Source organism: Notechis scutatus, chromosome 4 (assembly GCF_049901735.1).
Source record: "Notechis scutatus isolate UNSWTSFEM ecotype Mainland chromosome 4, rNotScu1.2, whole genome shotgun sequence".
NCBI classification, from domain to species: Eukaryota; Metazoa; Chordata; class Lepidosauria; order Squamata; family Elapidae; genus Notechis; species Notechis scutatus.
In genome coordinates this window covers 9,222,007-9,241,166 of record NC_142012.1, presented here as the reverse complement: position 1 = coordinate 9,241,166, position 19,160 = coordinate 9,222,007, and the positions used below count along the sequence as shown (strand labels likewise).

The window sequence follows — 19,160 nt, the reverse complement described above, 5'->3', positions numbered from 1 at the left end:
TGGTCATAAGAGTGAAACTTGTTCATACGTCACTTTTTTCAGTGCCGTTGTAACTTCAAATGTTCATTAAAAGAACCATTGTAAGCTGATTGTGTCATCTAACAGATAATCAGAGTTGGAAGGGAACTTGTAGGTCATCTAGTCCAGGGGTCCCCAACCACCGGTCCACGGAACAACTCCTACCGGGCCGCAGCTTGCTGGCGCCGCCATCTTTTTCATGAAAAAGTGCTTCTGGTGAGCTTTTCCGGGTAGAAAGCTCACGGAAGCACGTTTCATCAAAAAAGATGGCGGCGTATGCGCTCGATGAGCTTTCCGGTAGAAAGCCATTTCTACCGGAAAAGCTCCGAGCGCTAGCGCCGCCATCTTTTTGATGAACGTGCTTCGGTGAGGTCACCGGAAGCACTTTTTCATCAAAAGATGGCGGCGCCCAGCTGATGCCGACCGGGCGCCCAGCTGATGCCGGTGCCGGGCGGCGTCAAAAGGTTGGGGATCACTGATCTAGTCCAACCCCCGCCCAAGCGGAGACCCTACATCATTTCTGACAAATGGCAGTCCAGTCTCTTCTTGAAAGCCTCCAGTGATGGCGCTCCCACAACTTCCGAGGGCAAGCTGTTCATTGGTTGATTGTTCTCCCTGTCAGAAAGTTTCTCCTTATTTCCAGGTTGAATCTCTCCTGCATCATTTTCCATCCATTATTCCTTGTCTGGCCTTCAGGCGCTTTAGAAAATAGATTGACTCCCTTCCTCCTCTCTGTGGCAGCCCCTCAAATATTGGAAGACTGTTATCCTGTCTCCCCTGGTCCTTCTCTTCCCTAGACCAGCCATGCCCAGTTCCTGCAACCGTTCTTCATATGTTTTAGCCTCCAGTCCCCTCATCCTCATTGCTGTTCTTCTAACATCTAACATTTCTCTGGAAAATTCATGTCTTGTATTGATATTATTATATGCTACCCAGAGTGTCAATGGAAGTAAGAGTCCAATTCCAAATAAATAAGTAAAGCAATGTAGACCAAAGACCTTTTGCAACCTCCTGAGAAGCCAAATTTCAATGAGGAGACCAGATTCACTTAACAAACACATTACTAACTTAACAACTGCAGTGAATCACTTCACAAATGTGGCACGTAAGGTCGCAAAAATGGGGCAAAATTCACCCAACAAATCTCTCACTTAGCCACTGAAATTATGAGCTCAGCTGTGTGGTCGTAAGTCAAGAACTACCTTTACTGCATTTTTGGGTTTGTAAACTGACCTAATCACCTCCCTACTAATTGCTTTATATTTTAATCTATGAATAACTGATAGTTAAAAGAAGCTCCTCCCTCAAGCCCAGCGCTTGAAAACCACACAGACATATCCATATGAAGCAGTGTCCCATTCCTCTCTTCCGTTGTTTATTTTTCTTCTTCAAAAGCATGCAGTCTCGTCAGATTTCCTCATGATTTTTGTCATTTAAGTTCTAATGAAGTTTTGCTCTGCATTGTTTCCCCCACCCACCTCAAGCGTGGTAAAGCTAGTCAAATGCTGCTCCCTGGTGGGACAGTTAGAGATTCCCAAAGTTCTCAGAACTTTGGAAAGATTTCTTCTAAACTTATTTCTGCAACCCGAGTTTCTCAGCCTTGGGGACTTGAAGATTAGCCCCCACAAATGGAGGAATGGAATTGAAAAGATTTTGGAACTGGAATATATGGTAAATCCGGCTGCATTAATTGGGCACTTCATCACTGGAGGTTTTTAAGACGAGATTGAACAATGATTTATTTGAAATGCTTTAGGTCAGGGGTGTCCAACCTTGGCAACTTTAAGACTTGTGGACTTCAACTCCCAGAATTCCTTTGCTGGCTGAGGAATTCTGGGAGTTGAAGTCCACAAGTCTTAAAGTTGCCAAGGTTGGACACCCCTGCTTTAGGTTCTCCTGCTTCAGCAGGAGGTTGGACTAGAAGACCTCCAGGGTCCCTGCCAGCTCTGTTATTCTATTCTATATTCTATTCTATTCTACATTCTATATTCTATTCTATTCTACATTCTACATTCTATTCTATTCTAATGAGAGACAAGAATGCAAATAGTTTTGTAGTTATTTGGAAACAGCTGGACTTTCTGTGTGAAACAGAGGGGGGATGAAACTTTGACTTTGAGCTTTGACAATCAAGTGGATTATTATTATTATTATTATTATTATTATTATTATTATTATTATCATCATCATCATCATCATCATTATTATTGCTACTATTATAGAAATAGCTTGTGGTTATTATTTGCAATAACTACAATGTTGATATTTCAACTTGCTATGTATCTTACTGCACTGAAAAAAATCAAAAGTCACTGCTTTTTTATTTATTTATTTTTCACTTTTCCTTCACTTTATCCCCTGTATTACCTTTCTTTTCCATTTTTCCATTGTTTTTGTTTTTATTTGTATTTTATATTAAGAAATCAAACCATAGATAGGTAGGTAGGTAGGTAGATGGATGGATGGATAGATGGATGGATGATAGATGGATGGATGATAGATGGATAGATGATAGATAAAGAGAGAGAGAGAGAGAGAGAGAGAGAAAGAGAGAATGGATGGATGGATGGATGGATGGATGGATGGACGGACGGACGGACGGACGGATGGATGTACGGATGGACTGACACTTCAAGTCCCAGAATTCCTAACCTGCAATGCTATACTGGCTGGGGAATTCTGGGACTTGAAGTCCAGACATCTTCATGCTGCCAAGATTGAGAAACACTGGTCCAGACTGTGATCTAATATAATAGCCGAGATAGCACTATAGCCAGAATGACATTCCTAGGAGAGATTAAGCATTATCCTTCCTTAATCTAAGGACAGGGTCTGAAACTCTTAAAGGCTGTATTCCAATGGTCAGTTTGAGCAGCATTAAACTAAAATTAAATGCACAGCATCCCACCTGAATAACCTACTCTAGCATGTGACCTTCTGCTTACCACCTACACTTCAGGGTATAGCTAGAAGATCATAGATCGTTTGTTATTATGAACTAATTTCATTTCTTAGGGTGTTAAGGAGGCAGGTATCAGCTCAATCAGTTTATCAGATGCTTCTGAAGGTAGATATGTGAGCGTATATTTACATGAAACAAGACTACAGAAGGAATATATATCGTAGGAAGGAATATATTTCTGTACTACAGAATTACAATAGCCTGGTCTTCCAGCTTGTGAGAAAATTCCAGGCATGCAAAAGTGTGTTGAAAAGGCGGGGGGGAGGTGTACTTCATTGACACAACCCAGCAGTAAAATTACACACCTAACAACATTACACAGCTTCAAAAGTGTTGCAGTGCTGCGCAAGAACGGAATGAGAAACAAAAGCTGATTATAAAAGTGTAGTAGGAGCTTGTTTTCATCCACAGATTGTATCTGGAGATCGAAAGCAAATCTCAAGTCTAGAAATGCAAAATTAAACCCCGTGTGGCTTTCGCTAAACATGGATAATGCCATACTGTCCTTTTGGTCTCCCCAGCAATCTGTCCATCCTAAACTCTAATAAGAAACTCGCCTCAGATACACCTAAGATGAATCCAAGATGCACACTCATGGGATATTGGAACACTGACATGATAGCAGTCTTTCAATATTTAAGGGGCTGCTTTGAATTGTAAGTTTATAAGGTGTGATTGCTTCTTTATCATTGCAAGTCAGCTCTGGTTTTATGATTTACCATCCTTTCAAACCACACGTACCAAGAATTTTTTCTTTATGTGGCTTGATTTACGCTTGTAACCATTGCTGTCTGCCTCTTTGGTGTTTTATTTTTCTGGAATAAGTGATAAGAGGCTCACACTGGCCATGAAGCAGCAAGTAAACTAACCCTCTTTATAATTCCTGTTTCTGCAAAAAATTATCTGATGACAAGAGTGAAGGTGATGATGACTTAAATCCCTCCATTCTTTTAGGGCCATATGGCAGTGTGCATAGTGCTTCTCCCTTCTATTTCTCTTGTACAGAAAAAATATGTATGATATCTAATCTACAAAGTGACCTTTAAACTATCTGTGGGTGTAGTATATGTAGTCTGAATGCCTGTTTTCGTCAGAGTAGTGTGTTTGTATGGATATGTTAGCTCTAAAAAGACAGGAGCCGCTAGGTAAAAGGTTATTCCTCATCATTCTCCCCTTCTCTGTTTTTTTTGCTAAAGAACTTTGCAAATATTTACTTAATGCTTCAGGAACCAGCCTCGTAACAATTCCTGCCAATAGATTCCCTACTTAGTTCGATACATGTTCAGACTCTTAAAAGCCTATCTGCTTTATGAACCAGAATTATTGTTATTATTATTATGACTATGGTTCGTCGCAGTCAGCCAGATGTTCAGGCTGGATTTGGCATTTTTATCTACCTATCGAGTCTGTTCCAAGGAACTGGAATAGGCCAATTGATGGTGTTACAGGTTTCATTGCAGGATGTAAGCTGTTCCAAAAAAAATCTGCCTTCTGTAATTGACTGGTGGTGAATCTGTCAATGCCGATGATGTTCAAATGGTGTTCCAGTTGTTTTGGGATTGAACCCAAGGAGCCTATGGCTATTGGGACTACCTTTGCTTGCTTCTTCCACAGTCATTCTATTTCTATTTGCAGTTCTTTATAGTCATATTATCTTCCCCAGTTGCTGAACTACAAAATACCCAATGCTTAATGCAACTTAAAATGAAGATTTTTAAACAGATAGTCTGTTTGGACAAAGGCAACAGGAGAGCTAATTCATCTGAGGAGATCAAGGGGCCAAAATGTGAATCAAAAAAGTCCCTGGTTCAGTCTTCCTTCTACATCAATCAGTTGAACAGGTGACTTGAGTAATCCTGCAAGAAGAGAGTAATAAAACTGACCTACGTTACAAGGTTCTTGAAAGGAATCGTGTGAATCTTCTAGGGCCCGCAGAAGGGAAATTTTAAAGGGGGGTGGGGAGAATGCAGAAATCTTGTCCTGCCCATGTTTTCTTTATTTTTCTTTGGCTTGAAAACTCCTAATGGCTGCTTGTCTTTTTGCTTTCTCTCACCACCCTCATGTTTCTCTCAGAGCGATCCATGATGCAAAGCTACTGATGTGGTAATGAATAAAGCAAGACTCAAAGCAGATGAGTGGTGGGTTATTCGGTCTTACCTGGAAAAACAAAGATTTTGAGCAGGCCTCACAAGTACCTCACAAGTACTGGGCAGGGGGTTGGACTAGAAGACCTCCAAGGTTCCTTCCATCCCTATGATTCTATCCCATCTACAGGTACATCTTTGACGTAGGACCACAATGGCGCTTGCATCAAGCAAGCCAATGATTCTCTAGGAGCATGGTTTTGTTGGTTTCTGCAAAATGCAGTCATGTGACCATGGAATGCCGCAAACGGACATAAAGGCAACTGTGTTGTCGAGTCATGTGACTGAAGAGGAGACTTGACCGTCAGAAGTTCAAATCTGGGTCATAAATCCCCTTTTTTTGAGTCAATTGTAAGCCAAGGACGACCTGTATTTTCAAACAGCAAGAGGCTACCCAACGGTAGGCAGACAAGCAGAGAGGTCTCACTAGGTTGGGGGTCCTGGCAGTCACCAATTTAACCACTCTAAGGTAGACAGAATAGCAATAGCACTTAGACTTATATACAGCTTCGTGGTGCTTTACACCCCTTTCTAAGCGGTTTACCTATCACCTCCAACAACCTGGGTCCTCATTTGACCCACCTCGGAAGGACAGAAGGCTGAGTCAACCTTGAGCCTGGCGGGGATTCGAACTGCCAAATTGCAGGCAGCCAGCAGGCATAAGAAGTAGCCTGCAGTACTGCACTCTAACCACTGCACCAATGAGGCTCTGCCGCTGCCTCCTTTGGTCTGCGGGGAGCCCGGGTTCGATATGGGATCAAATCCCAGGAGTTCACTCACCTGAGGCTTCCTGTAACCTTTGGTTTCGAGGAATTGTTCGAAGGCATACGTCCCATGCAGTGGCGATTCTAATTCTGCCTCGGCCTGCAAGAGATTTGGGTTCATTCCTCCTGTCAAGAGACTACTTAAATTCTGTTAAGGCAGTGGTCCTCAACCTTTTCTTCTCCACGCCCCCCCCCCTTTAAATACCTCTTGTGGCCACGGGTCATGGCCACAGACCCCCCAAGACTTAACTCAAGATTTAAACCAGGGGTGTCCAACCTTGGTAACGTTAAGCCTGGAGGACTTCAACTCCCAGAATTCCCCAGCCAGCAAAGCTGGCTGGGGAATTCTGGGAGTTGAAGTCCTCCAGGCTTAACGTTACCAAGGTTGGACACCCCTGGTTTAAACCATAACATTTTTCCAAGCCTTCGCAAACTCTGTGATGACATCGTGAACCGCAGTCTGTGTTAGGGAATAAGATGTAGTGACAGCTATCTTCTCAGGATCCATAGGTCTTGATCTCAAGGTCTGGAGCCAAAAAGGGAACCCAGTAAAGTAGAGGTAGTCCTTGACTTACGACCACAATGGAGCCCAAAATCTCCAATGCCAAGCAAGACAGTTAAACAACTGAGTTTTGTCCCATTTTAAGACCTTTCTTGCCAAGTGAATCTGGCTTCATTGCTTGTCAGAAGGCCGCAAAAAGTGATCCCATGACCCCGGGATAATGCAACCATCATAAACATGAGCCAGTTGCCAAATTTTGACCACATGGCCGTGGGGATGCTTATTATCATTACCTTTACTGTCAGAGTACAACATGTGTGCAATGTGATGCTGCAAAGTGTCAACTCATAAAATATTTCTATGGTCTTTTTAAAAGAGTTGCCAACAGAAAGGGAGGGGGCAAAGGGGTTTCAAAGAGTAGTGCGGCAGCTTGGAAATCGAAACTGCATTCCATAAATAGTTTTTCAAAGATAGTAACTAGGTGACTTGAAGTTTCTGCCGCGCCAAATTCTAACTGGAGAACATGATTGATGACTCCTGGCTATGGATATATCCCATTGGAGAATATGAATTATGATACATCCAGGGGGTGGGGTGACAATGAATGATGTGTCTCAGATTTGGCTACACCCAGGCAGTGCCAGACATGTTAACTCCCAATAAATCCTTTTGAAGTTTTGGAAGTTTGGCTCGAGACTTAATTGGGGTAACTGCCAGAATCCTGACACAAAGGTCATAATTGAAAAATGGACATAAGTCACTATTTTCAGTGCCATTGTAACTTTGAACGGTCGCTAAACAAATGATTGTATGTCGAGGACTATGGTACCTGTATCATTGAACATTATTCCCCAGAAATATTATAGGAAGCGTACATAAGATTAGAATATTATATATTTATACATATACCCTATAAGAACATCATAAGCCTGCAGTGATACCATTCAGATAACTCTGTCTTAGATTTACCATGCACGCTGTATTTTTTCACAGATGCAGTTTCATCTGAATAAGTAATGGAAAGAGGTTTTTCACGGCTATTCCTCACCAATAAAATAAACAACATTTCTGTGTATTATTTTGTGCGGTGATCAGGGATTTGCCTTCGTATTTGCAAACTTTGGTGTTTTAGAAGCTGTAACAGGGATGCAATCCCATCTTTTGACCATGGTGAATCTTTTTATGGGTGGTGATATGGCAGATGGAATGTATATTGGGGGAGGGGTGTTGCTGTTTTTTGCTGTTTTTTGAGATGTGCTAAGCCCAGAAGTCACGTCACACCACCTTCCTAACTAGCAAACGTGGGGAAATCGTATCTCAGGTGATCAGCAGTGTGGAATCAAATTTCAGCGAGGTTTGAGGACCACCCCTCCAAAAAAAACAGTTTTGGGTTACAGATCGTTTGTGGTGTCCCCTAGGTTTTATTTCAAATTCCCTCAAAAATCAAAAATGACAGTCTATCCATCGTCTCAAATTGGTCTATAATATCCCAGAAGGTACTTCATAAAACTGGGGAACAGGAAAAAAAGATTACTACCCAGAGAAACTGTGTTTTCCCTCCTCGGATAGTCCTAAAGAATTTGAAAGGCAAATCCAAGATGGAACTGAGGAAAAAAAAATTTAAGTAGGGGTCCTTGAGGCTCTCTGAGCTTGGTGGTTTACTTGAAGACATTTCATTACCAAACTAGGTAACATCATCAGTCTAGAAGGAAGTGGGGTTTGCAAGGAGGAAGGAGGGAGGAGGAAGGCCAAGGGTAGGTGCTCTTTGAGCTTGGTGGTTTTCTTGAGTCGAGGTAACATCATCAGGAGGAGGGGGTTTGCGAGGAGGAGGAGGAGGAGGAGGAGGAGGAGGAGGAGGAGGAGGAGGAGGAGGCCAAGGGGTACTTGGTGCTCTTTGAGCTTGGTGGTTTTCTTGAAGACATTTCATTACCAAACTAGGTAATACCATGAGTTTGGTATTAATCAATAATTTAAAAAACCAATAAATTTAAAACGGGCCTAAAACACACACCAGAAATAGTGAGGAGAATCAACCCTGAGGGGAGCCTGCAAAGAATACAATACGGAATGCTGTGAATTTACCTTTTGGACAATCTTCTTCCTGGCCTTCAGGAAGATTTGTAGACATTCCGGAATTTCTTCCTTCTCAGTTGCTCGTTTCTTTTTCCATGTCTTTGGAGGAAGGTACCAGGCACCATATTTAATCTTTTCCCATTTGGGCTCAGAAGGGGTTAGCTAAAGACAAGAGATGTCAGGCTTGTTTTTCCAACGTCCTGGTCATTGGTGCATTTTCTGCACTCAAGCAATGGTCGAGGACGTCACCAGACCGATAGTCTTTTAGTTCTTCAACTCATTGGGTTGCACACAATAACAGAGTTGAAGGGGACCTGGGAAATCAACTTTGTAATTATTGCAAATAATAAACCACTAGCTAGTTTTATAATAATAATAACCCACTTAATTGTCAAAGCCCAAAGTCAAGGTTTCATTTTTTTTTCTCTCTTTCAAAAAGTCCAGAAGCTGTTTCCAAATAACCACAAAACTTTTTGCGTTCTTGTTCCAGAATAGAATAGAATTAGAGGTGGTATTCAGCAGGTTCTGATTAGTTCTGGAGAACCGGTAGCAGAAATTTTGAGAAGTTCAGAGAACCGGCAAATGCCACCTCTGACTGGCCCCACCAACTCCATCTCTTCTCTGCCTCCCATTGAGTCCCAGCTGATCGGCTGGGTCTTCTTTGATTGCCCTGCACAGGAGAACGGAGCTGGAAAGCAGGCTAGTGGGGTGGGAAGAGAATGGGGATTTTGCAGTATCCTTCCCCTGCCATGCCCGCCAAGCCACGCCCACCAAGCCAAGCCACGCCCACAGAACCGGTAATAAAAAAAAAAAATTTGAATCCCACCACTGAATAGAATAGAATAGAATAGACACAGTTGGAAGGGGCCTTGGAGGTCTTCTAGTCCAACCTTCTGGGCAAGCTGGAGACCTTATACCATTTAAGACAAATGGCTGTCCAATCCCTTCTTAAAAACTTCCAGTGATGGAGTACTCACAACTTTTGGAGGCACGTCACTCCACTGATTTTGGGAGCTGGTTACTGCCAGTGGTGGGATTCAAAATGTTTTACTACTGGTTCTCTGGGCATGGCTTGGTCGGCGTGGCTTGGCGGGCATGGCAGGGGAAGGACACTGCAAAATCCCCCTTCCCTCCCCACCCCACTAACCTGCTTTCCAGCTCCGTTCTCCTGTGCAGGGCAACCAAAGAAGACCCAGCCGATCAGCTGGGACTCAATGGGAGGCGGAGAATAGATGGGGTTGGCAGGGCCAGTCAGAGTGGTATTTTCCGGTTCTCCAAACTACTCAAAATTTCCACTACTGGTTCCCCAGAACTGGTCAGAACCTGCTGAATGCCACCTCTGGTTACTGCTACATCTGGCCTTGCCAAAGCCTGACGAGGCTAAGCTGGCTAGGGAATTCTGGGAGTTGAAGTCCACCCCTCTTAAAAATTGCCAAGGCTGACAAACCTTACCTACTTATTTCTTTTTACGTGACATGCACATTATCAAATCCCTCAATAATTACCTCAGTATCTGTTACCGTTCATTTTGGCCTCCTTACCTTTGTGGGAATCCTCTTCCGGACCGGATGCCCCCCTAGATATTGTCTCAGCTCTGCTGGTATTTGATAGAGCTCCACTATTTTAATGGGTGTAGCTGTCTTGATATCACTTTCGTACCTCGTGTCAAAGAGTTTCATGATGGTGTCTTCATCAATGTTGTACTTGTCTCCTCCCTGGGGTAGTAAACCAAGAATACACACTCAGGTAACATTGCAAGCACTCAGTTGAGAGCAGTGTTCTCAACTTTGGCAGCTTGAAGATGCCTGGACTTCAACTCCCAGAATTCCCCAGCTAGCATCTATGGAAAACAGCAACCGTGAAAGGGATCCTAGAGTCTTAGTGGACAACCAATTAAATATGAGCCAGGAGTGTGCAGTGGCAGCCAAAAAAGCCAATGCAATCCTAAATTGCATTAACAGAGAGATACAATCAAGATCAAGGGAGGTACTAATACCTCTCTATAAAGCCTTAGTAAGACCACAACTAGAGTACTGCATCCAGTTTTGGTCACCACACTATTAAAAAGATGTTGAAACTCTAGAAAAAGTACAGAGAAGAGCAACCAGGATGATGAGGGGACTGGAGGCTAAAACATACGATGAATGGTTACAGGAACTGGGCATGTCTAGTGTAATAAAGAGAAGAACCAGGGGAGACATGATAGCAGTCTTCCAACTTCCAATATTTGAGGGGCTGCCACAGAGAGGAGTGGGGGGGGGGGGTCAAGCTATTATCCAAAGCACCCGAAGGCCAGACAAGAAATAATGGATGGAAATGAACAAGGAGAGATTCAACCTGGCTATAAGGAGAAACTTTCTGACAGTGAGAACAATCAGCCCATGGAATAGAAGTTGACTTCAAAAGTTGTGGCAGCTTCATCACTGGAAACTTTCAAAAAGAAACTGGACTGCCATTTGTCAGAAATGATGTAGGGTCTCCCACTTGGGCGGGGGGTTGGACTAGATGACCTACAAGGTCTCTTCCAACTCGTTAATAAAAACAGCCATAAGCCACTTTTTTCAGCGCCACTGTAATTTCGAATGGTCAATAAATGAATAGTTGGAAGTGAAGGACTAACAGTGATGAATTCCAATATTGGCATTCAGCGAGTGAGCAGAAATTTGTCTTCGTTGCTGCATGCAGCTTTTGTTGGATGTAAACACACAGAAGTGGTTTTGTTTGTGGCTGATCTGGGTTGAAGCCTTCAAGGTCAGAGTTTGAAAATCACCAAAGGGAGCCATCTTTGATCCAATAGGTATCAGGCAGATTGTGAGGTACAATTACAACCAGTCGTGAGGTCAATTATTTTTGAAAATCTCGAGAGAAATGGTTAGTTTGTTGATGGTTTGTTCACTTAACAGTCGGGTTACTAACTTATCAGCTGCACTGATTCACTTAATAACTACAGCAAGAAACATTGTAAAATGAGGCAAAAATCACTTGAGAAATGTTTCCCTTAACAACAGAAATTTGGGGCTTGACTGTGGCCAGGGACTACCGGTATTGGAAAAGGTTATAAAGGACTGAAGGTTTTTCAGCTGAAGATATCGGAAAGCCATTTTGCTATGAGAATGCACACAAAAGTGGAGCAAGTGGCCAGTTTTAAGTTTCTGGGTGTTACCATAAAAGAGGACCTGACCTGAGGTGCTCACATTGCAGCCCTGGTCAAAAGGGCCCAGCAGAGATTATACTACCTGAGACTTCTCAGGAAACAACAACTGAATGGAAAACTGTTGGTGACCTTCTACCACTGCACCAGAGAGAGCATCTTAACCTACTGCACCTGTGGATGGTTTGTCAATTGCACAGTGGCAGATAGGACAGCACTCCAGAGGGTTAACGTCATTGCCCAGAGGATCATGGGTTGCCCTCTTCCCTCTTTGAAAGAGCTTTATAGCTCCTGCTGCCTTAAGAAAGTTCAAAATATTCTCAAAGATCCATCTCATCCTGGGCACCCTTTTCTTGAACTATTACCATCTGGCAGACGGTACAGGACAATAAAAACAAATAGGCTGAAAAACAGCTTCTATCCCAGGGCAGTAACTCTGAATTCTACTGTATAGTACACTGAAGATGGTATTTAATTTCGTTGTACGATGTGCAATGACAATAAAGTAAGCTAAACCCCCAAATCTTCAACATTAGACTGTCTACTATTGACCTCACCCCTTTCCTAAGAGGTCTGTAGGGGGCGTGCATAAGCGCACCAACGTGCCTACCGTCCCTGTCCTATTGTTTCTCTTATTCTTCTTTTATTTTTCTTATATGTACCCATTTCATGTATTCACAACTATGTATACACTTATACTTATTATCTTGTAAACAATTGGCAAATCAAATAAATAAATAAAATAAATAAATAAACTAAAAACGTAATGCAAGCAGCAGAAGAAGGGCTCAGGCAGGAAGGTTGACTCCCAGAAACCTTAATAATGTGAAAAATCCAAAACATCCTAAGAACTGAAAGGCAGAAATTGCTGGAGGCTGAGAGAAATTTGCTTTAAAGCACCCGTTCCTTTTTCAACTGATTTAAGTTGAAGATTGAATTTACAACGATTTGCCTGAGGGTGAAAGCTACTGGCAACAGTGGAGGATCTTTGTGGAATGATGGATCAGTCATATTTAGGTACATTTATGGCACCTTAACCTACTCTTTGAAAACTGTTTGAAACTGCAGATAGTCCGTGACATACGACCACAATTCATCCCAAAATTCCTGTTGCTAAGCGAGACAGTTGTCAAGTGAATTTTGTCTCATTTTATGACCTTCCTTGCCACTGTTGTTAAGTGAATCACTGCAGTTGTTAAACTAAGTAACAAGTTTGTTAAGCGAATCTGGCTCCCCTCATTGGCTTCGCTTGCCAGGTAGTCATAAAAACATGATCGTGTTACCCTGGGACATTGCAACTGTCATAAATATGAACCGACTGCCAATCGTCTGAATTTCAATCACGCGGCCATGCAATGGTTGTAAGTGTGAAAAACAGTTATAAGTCACTTTTTTCAGTGTGGTTGTAACTTCAAACGGTCACTAAATGAACCATTGTAAGTCGAGGGCTACCTGTATGACTATGATAATGATCTATTACTATTGTTGCATGTACACCGAGAGCTTTTGCAGCAGAGGCAAATTCCTTGTATGTCAGCCTCCAAGAATCCTCCTTCTCCTTGTCTTTCCGGCTGCCAGAGAAACAGGGGGAGGGAAGAATAATTGGGCTTCATGTGGGGAAGTGTGCTGGAGGTTTAAGTTGGTGAAATGTAAAAGTTGGGATGTTTTCTTGACTATGCTTACTGCGCAGAGGTAGCCTCTTATCTATTCAGGCCAAGGTCAAAGGTCCTGGCATACCAAATGTGTGAAATGGCCACCTGAAGATGCACCCACAAGACATTATACACACCTCAGATTGGACGGCCAGTTTGAATTATTGGGGGTGGGAACATGGGAAAACTTTCTATATGTGATTTTTGTGCCTGTTGCCTCAGATCTTGCATTTCTTCTGATGCTACCACTTCAATTTTCAGTAAAAGTCCTTTTCTCTATAACAATGGAGTCTAAGGTTTTCTTTCTTGGATTTTGAATGGAGGCTCACCCCAAGTGCCTAATCACACCTGGCCAATAAATAATTCTAATTCTATTGATATTAATACAGTTGAGAAAGTCCAGAAATATTTCACAAGAAGAGTTCTCCACTCCTCTACTTGTTGCAGAATACCTTATGCCACCAGACTCGAAATTCTAGACCTAGAAAATCTAGAACTACGCTGCCTTCGGTCCGATCTAAATATAGTATATAAAATCATACATTGCAATGTCCTACCTGTCAATGAATACTTCAGCTTCAACCATAACGATACAAGAGCAAACAATAGACACAAACTCAAGGTAAACCGCACCAAACTTGATTGCAGGAAATACGACTTCAGCAACAGAGTGGTCAATGTCTGGAATCCTCTACCTGACTCTGTGGTTTCTTCCCCAAACCCCAAAAACTTTAACCTTAGACTGTCTACTATTGACTTCACCCCTTTCCTAAGGGGTCTATAGGGGGCGTGCATAAGCGCACCAACGTGCCTACCGTCCCTGTCCTATTGTTTATTTTTATTTTTCTTATATGTACCCATTTCATGTATTCATAACTATGCATATACTTATACCTATTATCTTGTAAGCGATTGACAAATCAAATAAATAAATAAATAAACAAACACATGCTGTATTTCCATTTTTTTCTCTTTTAACCATGTCTAATGAGGGGATTGTTTTCATGCCTGTACTAGAGGCATAGCTTAAAGCAATATTGTGTGTTCTTCTTTAAGTCCTTTAAACAGTGTGCTCCACCATTTACAAAAATAATAAGAAGGGAATTTGCTTTTATATATGAGTCTTTAATAAGCGCAGGGCACCCTTCTCTTTTTTTCCAACCACTATGTCTTACACAAGAGTAAAGCATGATTCACGACCAGAATATCCGAATCAGACTTTCATCCAGGCTGAATCATCAAGCTTCTTTAGACAATCCTTTCCTACTTCCTCTTCTTTCTTTTTTTTATACCCCTTGCAAAAAGTTCAAAACAATGTCAACATTTTCATTCGGTTTATATTTCTGCATTCTGATTTCCGAATTGGTATCCAAGGCTGCTTCTGCTTAATCATGCGTAACTAAAAGAGAATCAAGACAGGACATGTGGCAGGCTTGCCGAGAGAGTCAATGACCTTCTGACCTGGGGAAGTGGTTCAAAAAAGTCAAATATTTTCTAATATTTCATTGCAGTAAAGTCAGATAGGAATTATAGCTCCAGGTAGTCCTCAACTTACAACAGTCCATTTACTGGGCGTAGAAAGTTACAACAACACTAAAAAAATAACTTATGTGTGATGATCTGCGGCATGGCACAAAAGCAACAAAGTCACCAAAATAGGTAAAGTCCCTTTAATTCCTCCAACTTGGTCCCCAATGTCCACTTATCATCGACTGGAGAAAAAACTCTCCCAAGAACAATTTTTAAAGGGAAGAAATTTAGTCCGAACAAAAAATACATATAAATTATTAATAAAAACCACCACAAACCACACTGCAGCAATTAAAGAGACAGGGCAGGATAAGGAATTGCAGAACTCAAAAGATAACAAAACACACACAATTGGGAGGACACCAGAACCCAGATAGGACTTGATAAAGAAAGATAATGCACGCTTTGCTTCCAGCAAGGTGCTGTGCGCAAATCCCCTCTTTATACTGTTTCCCCAGCTGCAGCCAATGAAGGGAATCAGGGCCTCCTTCTCCCCCATAACCCATGTTGCTCCCTTCTCTGTTCCTCCCTGCGTGCCCTAGGAGGGGGGTGCGTCTGGGTATTCCTCTGAATGCCCAGCCGGACTGTGCCCAGTTTCCTCCACAGCCACCAGAGCCACACTCTCACTCCCTGTCAGCTGCTCAACCTCTCCCTCGGAATCAGATTCCAACAGGGGCATGACATTATGACTGTTTTTCTTGCTTACAACTGTTTCAGCATCCCCATGGTCATGTGAACAAACTTGGGACACTTGGCAACTGACTCATATTTATGATGGTTGCAGTGTCCCAGGTCATTTTTTTTTGCGACTTTCTGACAAGCAAAATCCATGGGGAAGCCAGATTCACTTAACAACTGAGTTACTAACTTAAAAACTGCAGTGATTCACTTAACAACTGTGGCAAAACAGGACGTAAAATGGGACAAAATTCACTGAACAAATGTCTCGCTTAGCAACAGAAATGTTGGTCTCAACTGTGGTCGTAATTCAAAGACTACCTACATTCAGAAGGTTCATCCAGGTGCCTCCTTGTGGCCTTTAGTAGAGACCTGATATTTTGCGTTTTGATTCAATTATTTGATCAATTGAATCAAATAGAATCAAATAGTCTTCTAATAGAAGAGTTGAATCAAAGAGAATTGAATATTCTTCTAATAGATTCTAGAATTAAATATTCTTCAATTCTAGAATGGAATAGCCTTCTAATAGAATAATTGATTCAATTCTTCTATAAGAAACATTTGCTTGTCATCAATCTGGATTGTTGTTGTTCGGTCGTTAAGTCATATCCAACTTTTCACGACCCCATGAACTATAGCACACCAGCCCCTCTGCTCCCATCCTCCACTGTCCCCCAAAGTTTGCCCAAATCCATGTGATTAAATGAATAGTTGTAAGTCAAGGACGCGGTGGCTCAGTGGCTAAGACGCTGAGCTTGTTGATCAGAAAGTTTGGCGGTTCGAATCCTTAGCGCCGCGTAATGGAGTGAGTTCCCGTTACTTGTCTCAGCTTCTGCCAACCTAGCAGTTCGAAAGCACGTTTAAAAAAAATGCAAGTAGAAAAATAGGGACCACTTTGGTGGGAAGGTAACAGCATTCAGTGAACCTTTGGCGTTTAGTCATGCTGGCCACATGACCACGGAGACGCCTTCGGACAGCGCTGGCTCTTCGGCTTTGTAACGGAGATGAGCACACTGCCCCCTAGAGCCAGAAAAGACTAGCACGTATGTGCAGGGGAACCTTTACCTTTTACCTTAAGTCAAGGACTACCTGCATAAAGCTATCAAACCAGGGATGTGGGTTTACTGGCTGCATTTACATTGCCTGCTCAGTTGTGGTTGTGGTTCTCATTCAACTGGCTTTTACAGTTATTTGTACTTACCATTTCATTAACCCATTCACAAAATTCCTTTGTCACCCTCTTGACGTTTTCATCCAGGGGTGGAACGTAATCTATTTTGGCTGCCTGTTGCCTCTGGGCCACTTCTTTCTTACTAAACCACGTGTAAGGGTTCTTTTTTTTTTGCACCCAGCTGCAGATACAAAAAGTGTAGAGTCTGTCATTAAATGAACGAGACCCAAAATAGAACAACGACAACAAAAATGCTAAAGTACTGGCAGTCTTTGACTTTAGTGAATGTCTATGGAGATTCTCAGTCCTCCAGGTCATGATTGTCCCAAAGGTGCTTTTTTTCAGGAGGCAACTGGACTTTCCTTGTTTTTTCTTTGAAGACATTTCGCTTCTCATCCAAGGAGCTTCTTCATCTCTGATTGGATGGATGGGAATGGAAGAATTTATACGCCTTGCAGACAGCTGGTCATTTGTGTTCCATATTAGCAGGCTTGAAACCCTGCATTCCTATTGGTCCGCTTAAACCGTTATGTGATTGGACAGCCTGGGCAGTCGTGATTGGCTCGCTAAGAGTCTACCGCAATTGGTTGAAACCAATCGCGGGAAACTCAAAGTGGTGTCATTGGCCGCCAAGCTGCGGCGAGCTCTATAAAAGAGCCACCGCGAGTGGCTGCTTTTACTCAGATCTAGCCTGTAAATAAAGAGCTGTTGTTCACTTGATTTGAGTCTCTCGTCTCTATGAGCCCGACCTTCCGAACTTAACAATTTGCATCCTTTTAGAGGGCCGTTGAGGTCACTTCAGGGGTGGGATTCTACCGGTTCGCACCTATTCTCTAGAACCAGTTGCTAACATTCTAAGCAGTTCAGAGAACCGGTTATTAGAAGAAATTACTGGTCTAATCCTGTAAGGAAGGCAGGAAGGAAACATTCTGGTGTTGCTTACAGAAACTGCCTCTCCGTTAACCCTTATTACATTCTTGGCAGGACTAGACTTCCTGTCTCAGGAACGTCTCTGGAGTTATTTTTCCCCTCCTTTGCTGGTACTTTGCTTGTGTGGAGTGACCATTCATAGTTACAATGGCACTGAAAAAAGTGACACGACCATTTTTCACACTTACGACTGTTGCAGCATCCCCACAGTCATGAGAGGCCAGGTGAGGAGATGCGTGCCTCAATGTGAGTGATGTTGAGTTGGCCACGCCCAGCCAGTCACATGACCACCAAGCCACGCCCGCCACATAAGCCATGCCCAGAAAAGTGGTTGTTAAAAAATTTGAATCCCACCCCTGGGCCACGTGGAGGTTTTTCTGTGTCCTCAGGGTCACCTGAGTGGTGCAAATGGATGTGGAGCCTTCTTGGAACTGTTGTAGACCAGAGATAGATAATGCCGTACTCATATCCTTCCCTCTCCGTTGAGAGAGGGCTGTTCAATTTTGACACAGAAGGCCTCTTTGACTCCTCTTTCAAACCAGACTGCAAAAAAAGAACGCAAATGACCAGCTGTCTGCAAGGAATATAAATCCTTCCATTGCCTTCTATCCAGTCAGAGCTAAAAAGCTTCTTGGATGAGAAGTGAAACCTCTTCAAAGAAAAAAAGACAAGAAAGTCCAGTAGCTTCTTGTAAAAAAAAGTACCTTTGGAACATTTTGTTTAGTGACTATTCAAAGTTATAAGAGCATTGCAAAAAGTGGTTTAACACCGGTCCAACCCAGTCTTAAGATCAAAATTTGGACACTTGGCAACTGATATATATTTAAAATGCTTGCAAGCGCACTGGGGTCATGTGATCACTATTTGTGATCTCCCCACCCAGTTTCCAACAAACAAAGGGATTCGCTTAAAAAATGTGTAATCCGCTTAACAACGGCTGCAATTTGCTTAACTGTCGTCTCTTTTCCTAAGGGCCTAAAGACATGGAAGGGTATAAACCAGGGGCTCATGCCACAAGAGTTCGCCTCCATGTTCCTTCTTCACCTCAGCCCACAGCAAGGCCCAAGCGCTGCCCATCATTGGGCTACAGCATGAGAATTGGATCTCACCTAAGGGTTTTTTAAAATTTATTTCATTTTTATTTGTTAAATACTGCACTAATGGAATCAAATATGAAGATCTGAGGCACACTTTAGAAGGGTATAATCCAGAGATTCATGCCACAAGAGTTCACCTCCATGATCTTTTTCACTTCAGCCCATGGCAAGGCCAAGTGTACAGATCAAATACATACAGAGTAACAGAGTTGGAAAGGGTCCTTGTAGGTCATCTAGTCCAACCCCCTCCCACACATATGCACACTGCCTATCATTTGGCTACCTCATGGCAATTGGGTCACCTAAATTGTGTTTTTTTTTAATTTCATTTTTATTTGTTAAATACTGCACTAATGGAATCAAATATGAAGATCTGAGGCACACTTTAGAAGGGTATAATCCAGAGATTCATGCGACAAGAGTTCACCTCCATGATCCTTCTCACTTCAGCCCATGGCAAGGCCCAAGTGTACAGATCAAATACA

General features: G+C 42.5%; 1 protein-coding gene across 1 annotated transcript in view; it reads right to left on the bottom strand.

The window, feature by feature from the left end:
• The window catches only part of FAM47E (family with sequence similarity 47 member E), a 36,117-nt gene that overhangs the window by 2,449 nt on the left and 14,508 nt on the right, over positions 1 to 19,160 (bottom strand). The window contains exons 5-8 of the mRNA XM_087962593.1: positions 16,679 to 16,829; positions 10,005 to 10,178; positions 8,473 to 8,625; positions 5,905 to 5,988 (exon numbers count right to left, since the gene is read on the bottom strand). Coding sequence (XP_087818719.1) covers positions 5,905 to 5,988; positions 8,473 to 8,625; positions 10,005 to 10,178; positions 16,679 to 16,829 — 562 coding nt within the window. The remainder of the gene's footprint in view (positions 1 to 5,904; positions 5,989 to 8,472; positions 8,626 to 10,004; positions 10,179 to 16,678; positions 16,830 to 19,160) is intronic.